Here is a 21,448-nt window from a genome sequence, read left to right as displayed (position 1 = left end):
AGAAAAGTGCAGTTTGTGTAGAATATATATACAGATGGGTGAAAAATTCAAAGAAAACTCAACATTAAGGGTATTATTGGCAGATTTATGCCAGAACAGCTTCAATGTGCCTTGTCAGTTAGATTTTCTAAGTCTCTGGAACTCTACTAGATGGACGAACACCATTCTTCCAAAAGATAGGTTGTGGCGGAGAACAATGTATTAGGGCATGTTCAGACCAATAAAAACAACACTATGTGGGAAAAACCCCTCATTCATTTCAATGAGACCACTGTGTTTACGCAGCGGGAATGCAAATGCAGAGGGCTCTGGGAGCGTCTCACCGGTACCAGAAACCACACGCACACACCAATGCAGCCCCTTGTGTTGTTAGTGTTCTTTCTAATCTGTACACCTAGTAACACACTGGTCTAAAATCGCCTATAGGTGTTCATATGATAGCATATCATATAATTCACATCATTTTCCTACTCATCAAACCATTCGGTGACCCTTCGTGCCATGTGTAGGCATCTGTTTTCCTTAATTTGTCTGTATCTATGAATGTGTGTGTGTGAGAGCGAAAGAGAGAAAAGGAGGGGAGGAAAGAGTGAAGCTCTCACTTCCTACAGATGCTGTCATCAAAGAAATGTAATCAGGGAAACCACCAAAGATGTTGAGGTGAGGAAGACAGAAACAATATAAAGCCAGTTTTAAATCTAAAGACGTGCTATCTCCCTGAGGATAAAAACCACACAATACGACTGACATACTGTAGCTACTTTTAGCCTCATTCATAAATAGCAGTTGTGAATAGACAAATCCAACACACCAGAAATTTCATGATACTGAATACATTTTATCAGTAAATGCCAACTCTTGGGAGTGCGCCTGTCACTGCTCAGTAATGGGAAGTCACCAGCATTTCTCACTGCTTGACTGAGGGCTGGCAGCAAGAAAGTCTGGATGCTACATGGACATGGACTCTCACTTTGTCCTCTAGTTTTCTTTTCTACGGCTTCAGTACATTTAGTGCGATGTACAGGGAGCTAATAAGATCAGAGAAGTGAACACTTGGAGGCTTTTTGCTGGAGGCATTGCTGTCCTTAGCAAATATAGGTCAGTGTCCTTAATAAAAACTGACAATTCCACTTATATATCCTTGCATATTAAATGGCCATAAAATAATCCCCCCCCCCCCCACACACACACACACACACACACACACACACAGTCCCCAGATTTCTTCTCTGTCTTCCCCCTGTCACTTCGGGAGTTCAGGGATCATTTTAGAGACTAATGTCAAATTAATTAAGCTCATAAATCCCCCGCATGTCCTCTGAGGCTTGATCTCAGTCCGTCTGCGAGGACCTGCCACACAAAGTCAACTTATTTAGCTGTCAATCATTTGTTTTTTCCTTTCACTCTGAACTTTTTTCTTTATGTTTCTGCTTTCTAAACACTGGTCTCCACATCACTGTCACTCCACAATCTGCAAATCTCCTCTGTCATCTTTTCTCTCCACCTCTCTATGTGTCTTTGTTGTTGCTCTAACAGTAAGTGCCACCCTCCTCTCTATTCTCTCTCCTACTCTGCAGGTTGTTGAGAAGTGAACAGTGATCTGGACAACTGAGAGAAGGAAGCAAGAAGGCAAAAAAAACGGGCACAAAAAGTTCAGCGCTCAATGTGGGAAAACATCAAAAGCAAAGCGGTCCTCCAGTGGGCCTTCATTTACTATTTACTATGTTGTAGAGGAAACTAAAGTGATATATCTGTGATAGTTCAGTATTATCTGTGTTTCTTCTATCAGATAATAAGTTCAAGGCTCAGGCATTCATGTGTGGGTGAGAAGAAGGCCAGCTGCTGAGATAGGAAAGAAGGTTACTTGTATTTGCATAGGCTAATGAAGTTCAGGTTTATATTGAATGTGCCAGTCCAGAAAGACACCTGACCACCTTTGACAATGCACACTCACTCATAAACATCAGTCCACCAGACATGAATGTATTTCATGATTAGAAGCTTACACTTTTCTCAGTTACAACTACAATAAGTCAGGTTTATAGTCAACTAGTTGGATAAGTCTGTCAAGTCATTTCTACAACTAAAAATTCAGTTATAAACAACTACATCCTATAGCCCTTTTCAGTTTCCATTAAGATTGTATCTGTGTAGTCCTGAACGATCACTTCATTAATTCATTAGTCGATTGTCATCAACAATTTTGATAATGGATTGATCGTCTAAGTCATTTATCAAGCAACAAGACTCTCTATGGGCCTGTACTTGGGCACAGCGGTACTTTGAGCTATATTCTAATGTCAGCATGCTGAATGCTAACACCCTCCCAATGACAATGCTAACCTGCTGATGCTGAGTAGGTATAATGTTTACCATGTTCAACATCTTAGTTTAGCTTGTTGGACAAATTTAAATTTTGACCTGATGATGGCGCTAGATGAAAAGTTAGGACATCGTCAAAGTGATTACAATTCATTCTGAGAAGAACATGAATGTTGGAAGCAAATTTCATGGCAATTCATAATAATTGCCAAGACATTTCACTTAAAATCACAAATATCAACCTCATGGTGGCGCTAGCCAAAGTCAGTAGGATTCATCCTCTCAGGGCCATGACTGTCTGTACAAAATTTCATGGCAATCAATCAATGGCAATTTTTGAGATATTTCCAACTGGACCAAAGTAATGGACTGACAGAGAGACTGACACTACCATCTGCCATGCAAGTAGCATGGCCAAAAAATAACTTGCTGAATTTGCTTGTTTTTCTCTATTTTATATCATAGTAAATTGAATCTCTTTCGGTTTTGGCCAGTTGGTTGGACAAAACAAGCAATTGGAAGATACCACCTTGGGTTCTGGGAAATTTTGATGGGCATTTTTTCAGTATTTTTAGAAATTTTATAGGCGACTAATCGATTACTCGAAAAAAAAAGTTGTCAACAGATTAACCAATAATGACAATAATTGTTGGTTGCAGCGCTATATCTGTATCTTTATTTTTGGTATTCTGAGTAATATGAATTTAGAGATGCCTCCTGTCCACAGCTGACTGGCCTGTGCACGTGTGTGCGCAGTGATGGATATCTGAGTCGATCTACAAGCTAATTAACACACTATCGATTGTGGCTCAGTGTCAGGGGAAAATTCACTTAGTGTACTATAATGAAAGGAATTCGTAGGTAAAATATATCACATGGGAGAGAGGAAGAGCAGAAAGAGAGAGGCAGAGGGGGTGGTGCAGATGTCTTGTAGGTTAATTACACAGGACTTTTTGCCTGACAATAAGGCGCAGGCTTCTCTGCAGAAAATTAGATGTGTGTGTTTGTGTGTGGGCAGCTGCATGTTTAATGACAAAACATGATGAGATAGGGACCGCCGAGACCATATCCACCTGTTCTTTTCTACCAGCCCCCTCTCCAAATGTGAACACACACAAACACACAAGGAACTATACAGATTACATAGGACCAGTTAGGGTTGTTAAGTGTCCGTGGTGCTGACTTGCATCTTCCATATCAAATAACAGCATGCTGATGTCCAAAAACAGGACACACAGACACATGCCACTGCTCATGCAGAAATAAAATCTGTATGAAGAAAGAAAACGCTGCTTGTTCTTCACATGCAGCCCCATACAGGAGATTTTAGATGAGGTCTGACTTAGCGAAGGGCGAGAAAAATGGGGCTCTCTGGACCAAGAAACAAATGGACAGAAGGCGAAACAGCAACAACCAATACACACTCAACAAACAGAAAGAGAAGCAAGCATGCCGCTAGGGAAGGTTTACTCCTTTAAAGTTTTTCACTTCCAAGTCCTCCTCTGTTCCCTCTTCTTCTTCTTCTTGCCTACTCTCAGAAGTTTAAAAAGACCAAATATCAGAGTAAAATTAATCTGAGTAAAATCCATTTCCCTGCAAAAACAGATTAACAATTAAAGCTCTTGGCGGAGACAGCCTTTGAAGTAGAATGGCAGGCAGTCATGTTTTTATGATGTACTCCGAGTAGCCTGACACAACATTCAGTGGCCCGCTGGAGACTAATTCTCTCTTCTGGTCTTGAGGTCTTTCTCTTCTCCTCCCTGTTTTTGGCAGCAGTCAGCAGACCTAATAACTGCTCACTACTGCCTCATAAGTCTTTTAATCCTGGGATCTTTATAATCCTTTGAAGTAGCTGCTGTAAAACTTAGAGCAGTTACAATGCAGTGTCAGCGCTGACATCTTGCAGAGATGCTTAATGCTATTATTATACTAGACAATGCATGGCCATTCACTGACAAATTACTGGACTTCAAAAATGAGCTCATCACTCAATCAGTTGGCTCCCTATGCAGCATACACACAAATAAAAAAAGACATATTCACCACAGTGGTTCAGCATTAGAGTTTGAACACAACATGGACTAAAGGACTTATCAAAGCAAGCACCATGACCTTTTGGATGAGTGAGGGGGTGGGTGGGGTGGCCATGCTGTTTTCATGCTGCTGAAATGAGTGAACCTGATCAACCACAAAACAAGCACCCGACCCTATATGCAAGCACAGCCCCGAGCGGTAATCACAGGGGTCTGCCCACGCCAGGACTGCTGAGGGGACCCCTCTAATCATCCAGGGGCCGTTACTTGTCCCCCACACTACCCTGGACCCCGGCGTTAACACTAGAACCTCCAGGAGTTGCTGTATACTTAAAACTGCCAATGGGTAAAATTTACCCGCTATTAGAATGCATTGATTTTGTGATTATTTCTGCTACGAGTTGCTCAAACACACTTTGCGCAGACATTCAGCATCATGGGTGTGCACTTCCCACAAATAGAATCCCAGCTCTTCAGGCATTTACAGAATGTTTTATTGTGTTTGCATTCTGCCTTCACCACACAGGTCATTTTCTCCTGTGCTCTTCTGCACCTGTGAAGAGCACATCCACGCGCGGTGGCTCTTCTGATGCCATCCACTCTGCGCTGTTGTAGTTATATTCTAAACACAGTCTGAATTTAAATGCAGCACACAATTTAGAAAGAACGAATGACTATTGCAGTGTTCTTATAGGCCTACATGATAATAATAATAATGTAGAATAATAATCTAAGGTGTTCATCCTGCTTGTTTGTTTCGGACTGGCATGCATCCAAACAATTATCCATACAAAAATATTTACTGAAAAGAAACATTCATAACTCTCTTTCTCTTATCCAAATTGAAGGGTAGCCTATGACTTGACACAGCTCTATGTCGCACGGTAGTAGACAAAAGGCCCAACAGAATGTTTATCTAAACACGCAAAATTAATAGGATAAAAATGACTGCTTTCTCTTTCGGGGTAAATTTTATCTGCTGGCACTTATAGGTATAAATGCACATTTTTTTTAAATCTGGCTTTATCTAATTTTTAACAATAGGAGGTGTTACATAACACACTTTTAGGAAAAGTCAAAGACTGGGGAACTTGAATATTGTATTGAAACAAAGTTACATACAATCGAAAAAAAGCAGCAGGTAAATTTTACTCGTTGGGGGTTCTAGTGTTAAACAAGGTGCACTTTAACAGTAGAGTGACATTACAGAGCCATCAAAGTTCCAGAGAAAATGAGAGAAAGAGCAAAACTGACACTGAGTGAGAAATGCAAAGAAGAGAGAGAAGTGCTGTGTCATTTTTGTCATTTAAGTCGGTGGGAATTTGATAGACATGAAGGTCAAACAGTGAGAGATATGGGCAGGAAAAGGAGACAGGAAGACAGAACAGTGAGATTGTGAGGTGGGAAAAATAGATTAAATAAAAGAGGAAATGAGCAATGGAAAGACAGAATGATGCAGGCTGCTATTCCTCCCACTATCAACTTCCACACAATCCTCCCAATGCAGGTTCCCAGGGAATAGAGAGGCAACAGAAGAAAGCCATTGCCTGTGGCAGCAATAACCTACGCTAAATTATATATCTGTGTGTGTGTGTGTGTGTGTGTGTGTGTGTGTGTGTGTACTTTCTTTGGCTGTTTTATGAGAAGCTCGGCAGCTCTGACAACCCCTTGACATCTCTCACTACCCTTTAGTGTGTAAGAGTTATGTCTACAGATGTAAACTAAATATCACATATTGCGCAATTTCTCTTCTTCTTCTCTCTCATACCTTTCTTCCTAACTACCCTCCTACTATCTCACCGGAGATGTTTTCTCAGACTCTACTGTTTTATTTAACAGTGAAGGCGGTGCACAGGGGCAAAAGAAGACAGGATGATGGGAGGATAGAGAGGAAAAAGTGTGTGTGGATTTTCTGCTGACTACACTAACAGGGAAATCATCAGTCATTACTATGACAGAAGCAGAAAACCAAAGCCATTCAATAGCAATATGTACTGTAGGATGGATGAGTGAGGTGGATTTCAGTAAAGGGAACAAAGAATAGGATAAGGGCAGAGATGGAGAAAAATATTCCCCTCAGTGATGAATCAATGAATAATACATTATCCCAGTTTGAAAAGGTTGCCTCCACTTCAAGCTCATCCTTTAATCCTTGAAGTTACTTTTTGGCTGAATGTAGCCTGTAGCGGCAATAAGCAACAACACAGGGTTGACCAAATCCAAAGCTTCGCTTCTCAATGGCTTTCTTCGAGCTCATGATGAATCTGAGATAGATGACAGTGATGCCTCCATTATTGGCCAATGGATCCACATTTTTCATCTTAATGAAACATGCTCCTTGGAGCCCAAGCTAAATATTTAATGGCCTCTCACGGCGACCTTGAAACCCCTCTAACAAAAGACAAAGGGACACCCTACTTTCTTCCTATTCTTTTCATTCATCCCTTCAATCCTCTGTTTCTGTCTGGCCTTCTCTTCCACCAGAGAGGAAGCAGGACAAACCAAAACAAGAGTGGACATCCCAAAGGACTCAATTTTCCTAAGCAGTGCTCTGCTTTTAGCCTGAGAGGAAGTGAGGACACAAAGAAAATTATGCCATTTGTGACACTGGGATTTCAGTACCAATTCCCTGCTCCTCTCGGGAGCTGTACTCATGGCGATGCAGTTGAATGCTTGGTTGGACAATACCATCTAAAAATGCAGGCAAAAAAGTGTTGCCATCTCATATGGAGGAGTCCATGTGAGGCGAGGAATAAACCAATTCACTACCTATAGTACAAGGGCTAATGAGGTTAATTGAGAGAGTTGGGGCTCTAAAGTGAGTTCAGCCATTTTATTACCTTTCTCCATGGGGGTGATGGGATGAATGGTACAGTCCAGTGCTTCTCAACATAGGGTACCTCTGCTAGTTTTCTAATCTACCATGTAGTTAACTGCATTCACTGTGCTCTCCCAGGTGTAAATTATTTTTTGATGGTAAGAATGGAATCCATCAGGACTCTGAAATCCACTGAAGGCTGATGAAGCCTCTGCGTATTAGCTCTCTTTCTCTCGGTCACCTACTGCCACCATTAAATCCACTCCACATGTATTAAAGTGACAACAAGTGTGAAAAACAGGTGTGAGTGTGTTTATGTACATTGCAATGGAGGCAGTTGCTGCTGTGAGTAAATGTGTGTAATGTGCAGGTCTGAACCCAAGTGCCTGCTGTGCTGGCAACTAAGAGTGTCCTGGCCCCCGTCCAATATGAGGATAGTCAGTCATACACGAGTGTGTGCAAATGTGCATGCTGGCAGGATGTGTGTTTCTGGTGTAGACATACAGAGCTGTATAAGGAGGACAATAACAGTCCTTCCAGTGTTTGAGTAACCTGTTAGCAGCTGGCAGGTCTGAGTCTCAGCCAGACAAAACAACAGATCAATTTTTCATTCAGTGAGTGGGGCAGAGGAAGGGAGGCTGCAATAGACAAAATAACAGACCGCTGTGGAATTATATTGAGAAAAGTGCTTGAAAGGAAACAAAAACCTTCCTTTCTATCATGTTCACCTTTCAGCATTCATGAATGCTACGGTGAGTGAGGTTGCTGCTGGTGTTAAGTATGTAATATGAGGAGTTCCTGTGGCATGTTCACACATGTATGTATATGCATGTGAATATGTCAGTGTTAAGAGTCACATGTACATTGCTAACTTGTACTCACAGCAACAAGAATCTGTGTGCCGCTATGCACAACCTCGATGTACTGGTAGTCCATGAGGCAGCCCATGACAGTGATGTAGGAGTGGCTCTCTGTAGTGCGGACCCCTGAAGCCTGCGGCATCTCTCTCCTCACACAGCCGGGCCCGTGTTCGCTCCACCAAGAGTGATGGGCTGAGATGTTAAATGTTAGCAGGTCACTGTCCTGAAAGGAGAAAAAAAAAACAGTAAATTCTTTGCTTGGACTCTATTCATTACTTATGATGTACATTCATTTATTCTTTATGAGAAAACCAAAGCTGGATCACAGGTGATGTTGTACAAGAGGCAGGGAGCTGATCACCTGCTGTAGATGGTTTTCATGGCTGTTCTCTTTTGCTCAAAGGGTTGGTTCATCCCGTTAGAAACAAGACTAAGACTGTGCAGCAATGCTAGCAGCTCTGCGAGGCTGTACTTAGGCACAGCAGTGTTGAGCTAAATGCTAACATCAGCATGCTAACATGCTCAAAATGACAATGCTAACATGCTGCTAAGCAGATATAATGTTTACCATGTTCACCATGTTGCTACTTTAGTGCGTTAGCATGTTAGAATGTCATTAGTTATGTAGCTATTTGGTCATAAACCAGAGAGTTTGGACAAATTGAAATTTTGACCAATTTTGATTTTATTTGCCAGTTGAGATAATCGTCTTTAAGATTTCTGCTGTCACCCCCATACAATTGGGATGAATGGAATTCTGTTTGTGGTGCTTCAATTACAAATTACAAAAATTACATTTAATTCAAAGCTACAATGTGTCTTTCCAGCAACAATGTGTCTGTTTCTCAGGATAATCCACAGACCTCACAGTCAACAGTTTTCTTTGGACACTACTTTCTGGTGAATAAATAATCCCTATGAAAACTGCTGACACACAGTGTGTTTTGTAGTTAATCCAGAGTAACAGGGACATTGTTTCAGGAAAGAGATGTTGCTCTTGAATTTCTTAAAATGTAGGGTTTTTTTCAGTGCTGTGAGCATTACAAATGACTCCATTCACCTCCACTGTATTGGGGTGGAGGCATAACTCTCAGAGACAGATGACTCAAAATCAGGGAAAACAAAAAACAAAACTATCTACATGGCTAGATACCACTATAGGTATGTGAGAATATAATATAATATTCCTTTTCATAATTTGGGTGAACCGATAATATTTTTAACTGACAACACAGTTAACTGACAAGACTGACAACACACGACATGCCTAAAGCCTGTGATCCATATGCATACAAAGGTAACGAGTACACATACACCTTAGTCAGTTTGAGCCAACAGACTTGCTGTTTCAGAGGAAAGTTTCACAACTTCTTAAGATGTGCCACATCAGTACCACAACTTTTAGATCCAGCATATTATACATGTAGCTCTTGTACACCCTGGCGATGTTCAATTTGCACACAGCCATATGAGCCCACACATAGAGACGTACAGATGCTCACACCAATCAATACCCCAATACGGCAATCTAACCCCGCATCTGCCCCTCAGTGACAAGATATGCATTATTAACAGAGCCAAGTGCTGTCAGGAAACATCTCTGATTCCTATCCACCCTCACTTACACTTTCATGTACACATCAACAACACATACATATCACTGGTAGTAGCAACTTTCAAGATCTGTGCAGTCAGTGGAAACACCTGCAGCACTAGTCATGAACAATATTTTTAAATGATGCTACTGTATATTATCCCTCTCTTTCTCCATGTTGATTGCTCATCATCACCCTCTGTCTCTATTTTCCTTCTCTGTCATTCTGTCGTTCTCTCACACAATCACAAAAACAAGGGCGGCTGAAGGTCAATAGGTAGGATTGTGAAGACTAATGACTTGACAGATGCCATTGATTGAGCCTGCAAGCTAGGGAAACCATCTCTATCCACACTCACAACTGCAGTACGTCAGCAGTCGATACTGAAGAGGCTTTTGGCAACTTACTGTCAGGAGTGTTATTGTTATGCTCCCATGCACCCCAAAGAACAAATCAATCCCTCCATATCATAGATTCAAGGTTAGTCGACTGATACTGCTCAAACAATTTTCTTTATAACAAAAGTCAATACATATTTGGAGACAATCTTGTTACGGGAACCACTAGAGACATGAGGAATTCTATAAAGCTAAACATCAAATGATTAGAATCTTATTTGTCATGATTTATTGTTTCTGAAATACAGAGAAGAGAGTTTATGCAAATCTGAGTGGCTAACTGGGTGTTGTAGACTCGTCTGGCTCGGGGGGGGGGTTGCGAGAGGGAGAGACAGAGAAAACTGGGGGCTCTTTTAGACTATATCCACACTGAGGCGGATGAATCTGAAAACTTAATTTACATGTGAAAATGGCATTTGTCCATATTATCGTTTTCAGGTTGTTTTGAAAACTCCAAAACAATAGGAAAACAGCGAAATATCTTTTTCTTGTTTCTCTCAGCAACAGTCAGCAACAACAAAACGATTTATGTACCTTCACCTGAAAACACCATTTAGTTGTTCTCATACACACATTTTTCTGTTTCTGTGATCACAGCTCATAAATGCTACCTGTAAACTCAGGCAAAACAGCTGAATTTCTGATCCGTTAAACTGAGCTGTCCTTCAAATCCCTACTTTATGGTCACAAAGTTGTTTGACAAAATAAACATAAATATATGTTATTGATAACGCCTGTGTTGTGTGATCAGCTATACTATCAAAATGAGCGATCACAGAGATAGAAGCAGTGTAGGTATATGTAACTGATCCAAACTGAACACAGATTGACTCACTCTGGAGCAGCATTGGAGTTTGATAACATTTTATCAAATTGAATGTGAATCCCTTCATATCCCTCATCAGAACAATTTAGTTTTAGCTTTAAACAATTATGGGTAACAAAATTTATAACAAGACAGAGTCTACAGCCACACTAGCAGCTCTGTGCGGCTGTACTTATGCACAGCTGTGCTTTGAGTTAAATGCATGCTAACATGCTCATAGTGACAATGTTAACATGCATGTTTAGCAAGTAATCTTTACCATGTTAACTACCTTAGTTGGATATCTGTTCCAAATTTCATGGTTATCCATCCAATAGTTGCTGAGATTATTTCAATTTCATTGCCATCCATAGAGCCACACCGCTAGCTTGGCTAAAAAACTGAACATATAAAAATCAAAAGACTGACATTCAAACAACAAAAATTCCTGACAGATAAATTATTTGTTTACCATTTAGATAAGTGACTACCTGTTCTATATACTGTTCTTTGCTAATATCAAAAGACAGGAGATTTTATATGAGATTTGTTAGAATCAGAGCTTAACATATTGGGTATTTTATTTATTGGAAAACATTTTTTGAAAAACTCAGTTACAGAGTGTGAAATACCACAGTAGCGAGGGAACGAAGCTTTTTCAAATTCAGACAGCTTCGTGCAGACATGTCCAAAGTCTCTATGTCTATAGTCGCTGTGTGCAGAGTGTGAGAGAGAATAAATAAAAAGAGAGGCGGTGAATGACTGTGGACTGTTTGAAACAGAGGTGTGTGTAGAGTAGCAGGGGTCTGTCTGTCAGTCTGTCTTGCACCATGGGGGAGGGGATAAAGGATCAAATGGGAGGTGACAGAGCATGTGGCATATGACTCTGACAACCTGCCCCCTTACTTCGAGGGCCATGTCACCCATACACACACCACTTATACAAACATACATACAAATACACCCTCCAGAACAGTCCTGTCAACATCGGTCAAGGCAAACCGGACAGAATTAGCTGACTCGCTTTTATGATAAGATGTGTTGGGGACCTCTCAGAAAGCTGTGTGCCAAGTTTGGTCGTGCATGTGTGAATGCTGGTGTGTGTGTGTGTGGGTGTGTGCCCGCGCTCCATTAGCCAGCTCTCCTCCTGGCCACCATATGCAGAGTTGGGAGTCCAGGCTGGCTCCATCTGTCGGGTTAATGCCCAGCCTCAGCCCAAAGCAGCTGGCCCCTACAAGCCTCATTATTCTAGCAGGAACCATGCAGGAACACACAACCACACACACACACACATAGTGGACACACATAGACATATGCAGTGAGAGACACACTTGATGGAGCCAAGGTCTATCACACAATGACAAAGTCGCCAGAGCTCAGGAAGGTGTTTCTTAAATTCATTTTGGCTGTCTGAACAGGTTTCAGACGAACATTGCCTACATGAATTCATTATTCTCAATGGTCAGGCAGGCAACTAGGCAAGATACCAGTCAATATCTAGGAGAGGAGGGGAGTGGAGAGGAGGGGAGAGGAGAGGAGAGCAGAGGAGTACGCTGAAAGGAAAAGGGCAAGATATGGAACTTGCAAAATATGTGGAATAAATTAAAAAAAGATCAAAGGGGTAGTGAACAGAGTAAAAAAAGTTTGACAGGAGGAGGGAGGGTGAATAAATGTACAGGTTGTTTAAATTAAAGTGTACATACAAAATTAAAAGTGTGCATGTGTGTGCCTGGTGGTTTGGGAGGGGGGTTTTTCACGATTATTTACCTATTAAGCACCACACAGACAATTTAAAAGTAATATAGACATTCTTCGAGGGCAAATTATACATCTCTATTGAGGTGTCGCAGTTGTGGGCGTGTGTGGTGCAGATTCCTAAAGCATAGGGAGTGATTTATAGTTCGGTGTAGGATTCATACTAGATGGCTGTCACACATTCATTATATACCACAAGCAATCGTTTACTTTGACTGCATTTGTTGGCTTGACAGCCCCTGGTATGGCATTATATCTAATTATAGCTAAAATATATGTTCAGTGTTGATAAAGCTCAAAAATGCTCTATTATACTTTTATACCTTACAACAATTCCTATTGGAGCAGCTATGTCTGGTGTAATATAAAATTAAAGCTGAATAATTTTCAGGAGAAACCATTCTTTTATTCACTATGGAAGGGCAAAGATTGCAATGGAAAATTTGCCTTATTTTAAAAAGGTACATTTGTCTAGCATTACTGAAAAAGAGAATTACTTTGCCTTTTTTCAACCTACAATCAACAAATACTACCTGCACCGGATTCAGATATTCAAAATAACAAAAAACAGCCAATGTTGACCAATCACACTTTTTGAAATAACAGACTTTCCTCCACCAGGTGTATCAGGACACCTCAGTGTGTACTAACATGTTTACAACAAACAGAAAACAAACTTCAAATGATCATTCAGTTTTTTAAAGTTTTCTTGTAGTCAGTTTAACCCACGGTTAGCTGTTTTACCCGTAACAGTTAGTTTAAATGTTAGCAAGTAGCAACTATAGCAAGTATTGTTGCTCTGGATATGTGTAGGTTAATATATCTTGTTCACTAATTTACAATAGTGGTAAATTGTGGTAGTGTTGACCAGAATTTTGTTTGAAATGTCCTGTTATAGACTAATGCACCGGCTGATTTGTGTATTCTCTAGCGTCGCCGCCATTACAGCGGTGGCAAAGCCGAACTAAACGCATTTTCACTGATAGTGAAAGCAGAGATGTTTGGGGCGATCACGGTCAGAAGTCACCCCCTCTGAAAGATAAAAAGGTAACCTGTGTGAATGTAGACGTTATTGAGTTTCAAAAACTCTTGTATCAAATTGATTATGACACAGGCTTTTGGAAAAAATATCTCATATTTCTTGGCAAAAGCGTTTAAAAAGTGAAATACTTTACATATATTACAGTGATATTGCACGGGTTTACAAGTGAGACACCACCCCAGTAATGGTGGCTTGTTTACTTCTGCCCTCAACCCAGATTCATCTTTAGGTTTTTAACAGAACACCTGCCTGCCAATCAGAAAGAAGTATTTTCTGTGCCCATGGTAAAAGTGTACGTCAGCTATGACAAGGTTTCCAACGCGCCTAAAAAGACACCTACAGTTTAGGTGGCGCAACTGTTGGACAGTAGGAATATAAATCAGGCTTCATTCCCCCACCAGCCTACATGACCTTAGAAAGAAAAGAACATTTATCACAGTACAGACAAAGCCACCCGACTTGGCTGACAGATGCATGGCGAAAGATTTGGAGAGAACAGCAGACTGAAAAGCCTCACCTTGGACAGGCCTCCTACGTCCAGGTAGAAACAGATGATGAAGACGTTCCAGGCCACCCACAGAGCAGCCCATATTGTATACTGGAGGGCAAAGACACAGACAGATTAGCTCCATGGAAACCAGATGAACTGAACAGAACAGGATATGACAGCTACTGACTAAAATGACAGGTTGAATGAATGAGCTCCTAAACAAAGTAAAGTCAGTGTCCTCCCACTCACACATATTCTCACATACACATGTATTAATATACACCCACATGCTTTATACACATAAAAAAAACACCATACAAACAAATACATTTGTATGCACAACCTCACTTTTTTTGTTTTTGTTTTTTAAAAGGTGCCAGTAAGTTCAGCAAGTCTATTTGAGCCTTGAGGGAGCTGCAGGTTTTTAAATTGCTGAGGCTGAATGAAGTTCACGACTTCAACAATTTATAAAATTGTACAGTCAGACAGCCAACTGTTGACAGACACAGAGTGGTATTCACTGACAGAGAGAAAGAGAGTAATCACTGTGAAGGTTGTGAAATCTTCTGACTCACGATGAATTGTGTGTTTAAAATGTCAGAGGTGTCAGAGGAAGAGCGGAGGGCAAACCTTTGTAAAAAAAAACATACATGTTGAATCATGAAACCCCTCAGTTTGCTCTCTCCCATTTTCCACTTGACATGAGACAATAGCTCTACTTTCCCTCCTTCCTCTCCTCCCTTCAATTCCTGCTTCCTCTATTTCTTCGTCTCATCCTGTGTGGCTCCCGTTTATCCGTCTACATCTCCCCTGTTTGTCTTTATTTACTCGCTTTTCCTCTCATCTCTTTTCTCGCTCCCCCAATCTTTTCCTGTCATTAACATCACCATCTGTGCTTCCACTACTGCTGCTCAAAATAGGCTTTTAATGCCTAAGATGAACGTTATGGTTTCAAATAAAAAGTGAAGTGCATAAAAGCACATTTATGTATTTCATAGTGGCGCTTTCTAACAAAAGGAGTGAAACAACAGGCAGCACATGCTTTGCCTCGTGTTTCAAAGAATGACCTTCTCTGTCCAGAAACTCAACGCTGTGTATAAATCTGATGAGCTCCTTAGTCCCCCCCAAACACCCCCACCCCCTTTAATTAGCCCTAATTACCATGGGATTAGAGTGATTTAAGGGTGTCGCACAATGTACAAGAGAGTGCAGCCCACAATTAGAGAGGAAAGGCAACAACATGTACAATCGGATGCACAGGCAGAGGACTAATGCAAAGTGATGTGACACTGCTTAACAAAAACCGTGAGGAATAGGATTATGTGACAGACTGAACGGAGTTTCACATGAACTACTTGCATTCAGTTATGTGTACTTACCACCACAATGTAGCGCGGCCGGTACTGGATGGTGCCAAAGAGGCCGAGGATGACAATGATGATGTGGAAGAAGTTGGCGAGGATTGGGGCCCACTGGTAGCCCAGGAAGTCAAAGACCTGTCTTTCTAAAGCCAACACCTAAAGGACAAGAGAGAGAACAAAAAAAAAAGAAAGAGACAAATGTTATCAGGTTCACATGTTCTCTCCTGCTGCGACAGTGAACTGCGAGGAACATTCTGAAGTCCTAGAAAAATGGCAGCCAACTAATACCTACTCATAGTTTATTGAGGACAATATCTTTTCACATCACAGCAATTGGCCAACAATCCTACATTGAGCGAGTCAACATGAACAGCTTGAGTGTTTAGCCTCTGACTGTGGGAGTGCCCAGAGGTGAAGACGGGAAGTTTTCTAAAATAAACAATGACAGATTTATCGATTGAACCCCTGCTGAGCTAAAGAGCAGCTCCCTATTCCCAACGTTCCTGCCAATGGCCTCCAGGAATGAGAATGCTCTGGGAACTTTATGGGAGGCAAGGGCCTTCCTTAATAATACCACTGCAGTGAGCTTAGGCACTTATCAAAATATGTGCTCGTAAAAAACGTGTATACATGCACACTCACGTGTACATGCATAAGCAAAGTTAAACCCTCTACAATGAAAAAAGAAATTCCACAGTTTTCCCAAATCAGGGTCACCCTTTCCACTCAACAGTGGGTTCAGGCAAGTTACTTTTACATGAAGAAAATGTATTCATTCATATCCTTTCTTTTTGTTCTCCATCTCCTTTCCCTCTACCTGAGCTCTATGCATGCAACATGTTGTGCAGCAGCAAAAAACAAAACAAAGCAATTTGAACCTTTAAGACTGTGAGTCCCTATTTGCATCAACGCAATTAGCATGCCATTTGGGGGGGAATGCGGGGAATGCGGGGGCATTTAATTAGAATTCCATTGCCAATCCAATTCCATTCCATTTGGGGGGGTGTGTGTGTGTGTGTCTCAAGCAACGATGTGTTTCGTTGTGTGTCGACATGTCATTTCCAGCCAAGCGCTTGAAGATGGATGAGGGAGGGAGGAATCTCGTCTCTGCCGCAATGATAGGAACGCACCACCGAGCACATTCACGCAAACACACACACACACATCATCACACACTTGATACACAGCCATGGCTGCTTTTCTTAATGTAATGGAAATGTTACCAGCGACCCGATGAGACATTGTGACAGGCAGTGGAGGGAGATGATCAAATACTGAGTGATAATTAAAAATGAGCATAGAGGGCAAGGGCAAAAACTCCACAGACAGGGCGTGAAGCGACAGAGGGCGAGGTGAGTGAACTGCTACCTGCACCAAGCATTATCATACCAAAGTCAAGGAATATCTCAGAAATCCAAAGATAAAGCCTTCAGCCTAGTGGAAGGAGAAGAAAAAAAGAGAACGAATAATGGCTGGCAAACAAAATTGAGATGGATGGGGAGAATATTATGAAAAAAAGATGGCGAAAAACAGATAAATGGAGAGATGAGATAAAATGCAGAGAAATTCACAAATGACATATGCTAACATAGAACAACTGAGCTCCCTCCCTCTTAATAACCTCTTGAATCCCTTTTGAATTTGTGGCGTTATTAATCAGCTGTGGCTTTTTAGATGCATGCCTGCACATCAGAGATAATTCCATAGCATTTTATGAAGACATAAGGTGTAATGTTAATGAGAATCAAGTCCCATGTCCTGATCCAATCGAATTCAAAGAAGGACAAATGTGTGACAAAGACAATTTTACACCTGATCAATGATATTAATGAGCATGTCTTCAGCTGATTAGAGGTGGACATTACCATTAGGTATGCAACCACCTGGGACCCCAACACATAAAGACCTAAAGCTGCAACAGTTCAATTATAATATTTCACACAGGTCCAGTCAACTTTTTAATTGAAACTTTAAGGCAAGCACGGTCAATTTCTTGCATCCATAGTAGACATTGACAGATAAACTTTGTATGTTTATAGATGTACAGGTTTACAGCTGCAGATGCCTTCATCGTGCTGCATTTAGTAAGTAAATTGTTTTTTCTTCATCATCAATGATGCAGAAAAAAGTGCAGACCTGGGTGAAAATAACTGATACAACAAGCTCTGATTTTAAAGATAAAATGAGACAGTAGGGTAGAGAGGCCTCATACATATGTCTGCCTTCAATCACAGTTTGCCCCTGCTTATGACAATTAAAAATGGCAAACTCGCAAACAGTCAACTACGCCTACATAGATAGCTGAAAGTAATATGCAGCATACAGTATATTTGACCTCCTATGTCCATTTGTAAAGTCAAGGTCTGTTCAACTGTAGCTCCCCCCACACGATATCAGATAGAAGATGGGGTGCAGTTCATCTTCTCATGCTGAAGATAGTGGAGCTGAGCTCTCAGAATGTCCTCTGGTAATCCTGGTGGAAAAAAAGAGAGATCCAAATGCTCTGCAAAATATGTTAAATAGCTTTTATTCTATTTGGTTGGATAAAAGCAAACAGCCTCGGGGTCTTATCTGGATGTACTTGGCACCATCTTCCCATTGCAATAATGAAAAGCCTCAAAGAATGAAGACATTATTTGTGGGGCAGCTCTCATTTACATCTTTTCTTCACCTAGTCAGCTAAATAAAATTTGATTAAAGTATTTACATTAACTGTAAAACATATACATTTGGCTCTATGATTTGTCTCCTTCCCTCTTTTTGTCTAACAATACACACTGCTCACTATTATTTAAACATTCACAGAAACACACACACTATGTCATTTGCACACATGTATTCACATAATGAGCATGAACCTTCATCCATCCAACACACATACTTTAGGTTCCTTGATGTATTTATTACACACGGCCATGGACCCTTTCCCTTCAATATTTCCATTAGTCATTGAGTTAAAGCAGTGTATAGGCATGAGGGATGTGCACGTGTGTGTGTGTGTGTGTGTGTGCGCGCGCGCGCATGTGTGTGTGCGTGTGTGTGTGCGTGTGTGTGCGTTTGTGTGTGTGCGTGCATATGCTGTAGTAAGCCTATCACGTTCGCTGCTAACTCAATAATCCACCAAGATGACAACAATCAATCAAAAATAGAAAGGTCTTTGCCCACCCAGACACACATGCAAGCACACACACACACACACACACACAAAATCACACAAACCCATATGGGCACAATTAGCCCACAACTCATAGGAAGCAGGTTACTGGAGAGTGGGGTAGAATTTGATCAAAAGATACCAGCGCTCTTCCAGGAATAGAGAGCCGGCTACATAACGGCCCGTAAAAGCCTTCCACCGACCTCTTGCAAGCACAAATGACTCCCTCTAGAGTGACAGAATCTCTGGTTTAGGGTGTGTATATGTGGAGAAGCATGTTGCCCACACATACCACTCCTCCCGCCATAAATACTAAGCAATTAGGGGGTGGGTACGACAGCAGGATGCAACAAGCCCCTCTCTCACCTTCACTGCTGTTTGCTCCATCCTTCTCTCTCTTTCACACTTTTTTTTCTATCGCTATTGCGAGCTCTCTGAAACCATCAATTAGTCTCTCCTTCAAACCATGTGATACCAGATTATTAACAAGGACACTGCAATCCTGCTGCTTCTGTTAGATGATGTTAGTTTGAGTATATTCTCTCAGTTTCTAGAGGTGTGCATGAATGAACAGAGCAAACACAAACAACGAACACACAAGTGGATGCAGCCTGACACTATAATCCCTCCTTTCCTCAACACCCAAATTGAGAATATCAGAGTCCCAAAACATTTCAATCATCACCACCTTCTTTAACATGCCAAGAAAAAAGAAGACGTGAGCTACAAATAAGAGTGATGAGAGGATCAGTGTGAACGTGTCTTCAGAGGGAAAAACACTTGATCCGCATCATTTGATAGCTGATTAAAATGTGCATGTGTGCTCAAGTGGCTGAAATGAAGGAAAAACTGTTTGCTTTGCCTAAGCATTCAACTGGGATTTCAAACAGAAACCTGTGGCAGGGTGGCTCGACAGTTGTTTATGATTCATAACTCAAATGTGTTGTCACAAGTTACTGATATGCAGTAGTAGGACACACTGATGGGGTGTTCGGTGTGAACGCGAGAGAGGTCCTGATGGCGCTCCCCCCAGAGCGAGAGGACGGACGTGACTGGTGACCCTCTCATTTTCACCTTAGCTTCCAGATACTATAAATCACATCAGTGTTTCTCTTTCTGTGTGCGTCCTCTGTGAAATGTCCTCTGATAACATGTTACCGAATGTGTCATCAGGATCTGTGGCTTTGAAAAGCAGTTCTGTGTGTCTGTGTGAGTGTGTGTGCCCATTCTGTATGACTTTAGGCTACACGGGTCAATCTCCTCTATGTTTGAACATGTAACTCTGACTCACACAGTCAAGCAGAAGGACGACATTGAGGAGTGCCAGGAGATGTGAGGGATGAATTACAGAGAATTCCTGCTACCACGTTATCTACTGATTTTTTATCTCAATGGCTTCGCTAATGGGTTGTTTTTACTTAGACATACAAACGCACATCAGCCGGTAAGGCCAAGCCCGATAAGATTATAAGATTCAGAGGGGCAATTTGTATGCAATATCCAAATGACCAGTTCTGTTTCATACGTGTTTCGCACTCCAACTGACTGCCAGGGCAAAACAAAAGCCAGCCAGTCTCTGATTCATGGCTTGCCTCTTTTAGAGTCATTCTCTTTATATAGTTTCGACATATAACATTTGTTTTGATTTCCCTTGCGAATATGGAAATTACCCGGTAGTAACTCCTGTAAATCAGTGATTCCAAATTTAGCTGTTGAAACACAAGTCTGAGGGGTCAGGAGATAGTTAACAGGATAAGAAATCAGAAAAAAACATCTCTGCTACACAAAATCTGTTGAATTTTTTAGACTTTCTTCATGGCATTTTTCTTGTGAATTATTTGATAAATGTACCTCTTCAGGGCTCTAAACAGAATTAAGATAAAGCAAACAGAGGGAGGAACAGAGGAGGAGAGTATATATTAGAGGTCTTCACAGGTTCACTTGGTTCTAAGGAACCGAGACCTGTCATGGGCTAAGAGTCAGACAGGGTTCAAATTATACTTAGTCTAATTAGGTCACTTAGGCGCACGTTTTACTGCCACGGCTCTTGGGTCTGCATGTCAATACGTCAAATACTCGAGTGGAACCGAATTGATCCAAACGTACTCAGTATCAGCTCTGATCATGTCGTACATCAAAATCACTGCATGAGCAAATATTTTAGGAAATGAGCAGCCTATGTAAAAGATTTATGCTATTGAATGACAGTTACTCTTTGGAATTTGATTCACGGATATTAAATTGGTCAGAAAATGATCGTCTGTATATCTATCAACCAGTTGGCTACAGAAGGTTTTATTGTCAGTGCAGGAGGTAAAAATACTTACAATTATTTCTATAAATTAATCTTTGAAGCATATAAACTAATTATTGTCAGATTAATTTTGGACCTGTGAAGACCTCAAAGATGTATGTAACCTGTGTTGAGGGGTCGCAAGTACACATAGCTTCATTTTAAGTTCCCAGTCAAAAAGGTTGGGAACCATTGCTCTATCATACCAAACTGGCCCCTTGTTCTCAGCTTTCTGAGTGCAAGGGGGACAGAACGTCTGTTTCACCAGCATTTTATATAGCATGCTACCACCATATTGAGTAGTGGGTGCACTTTGCTATTGGATTAAACAACAGGGAAGGCCTTTTGAGGGCCACACACGTACTCACAGAACTGGTGGTACTCTAAGTAACTACTATCCTGAGAGAAATCAAAACACCTGTTCTATTCCAAATCTAAATAAGAGAAAGACAGTCACAGAGACAGTCCATGAATTAGAGACTTGCAGGCATTTTTTATGTGCCATGCTTTGCCCCGGCTTGT

The 21,448-nt window shown here is 41.2% G+C and overlaps 1 protein-coding gene across 2 annotated transcripts in view; it reads right to left on the bottom strand.

Moving 5' to 3' along the window:
* Positions 1–21,448, bottom strand: part of nkain4 (sodium/potassium transporting ATPase interacting 4) — a 43,926-nt gene that overhangs the window by 12,606 nt on the left and 9,872 nt on the right. For both annotated transcript variants that reach the window (XM_044211781.1, XM_044211782.1), the window contains exons 2-4: positions 15,498–15,635; positions 14,146–14,226; positions 8,056–8,256 (exon numbers count right to left, since the gene is read on the bottom strand). In XM_044211781.1, coding sequence (XP_044067716.1) covers positions 8,056–8,256; positions 14,146–14,226; positions 15,498–15,635 — 420 coding nt within the window. The remainder of the gene's footprint in view (positions 1–8,055; positions 8,257–14,145; positions 14,227–15,497; positions 15,636–21,448) is intronic.

Source organism: Siniperca chuatsi, linkage group LG10 (assembly GCF_020085105.1).
Source record: "Siniperca chuatsi isolate FFG_IHB_CAS linkage group LG10, ASM2008510v1, whole genome shotgun sequence".
In the NCBI taxonomy this organism is placed as follows: domain Eukaryota; kingdom Metazoa; phylum Chordata; class Actinopteri; order Centrarchiformes; family Sinipercidae; genus Siniperca; species Siniperca chuatsi.
Note: the sequence above shows the minus strand (reverse complement) of the source record. Positions and strands in the feature narration are given on the sequence as shown.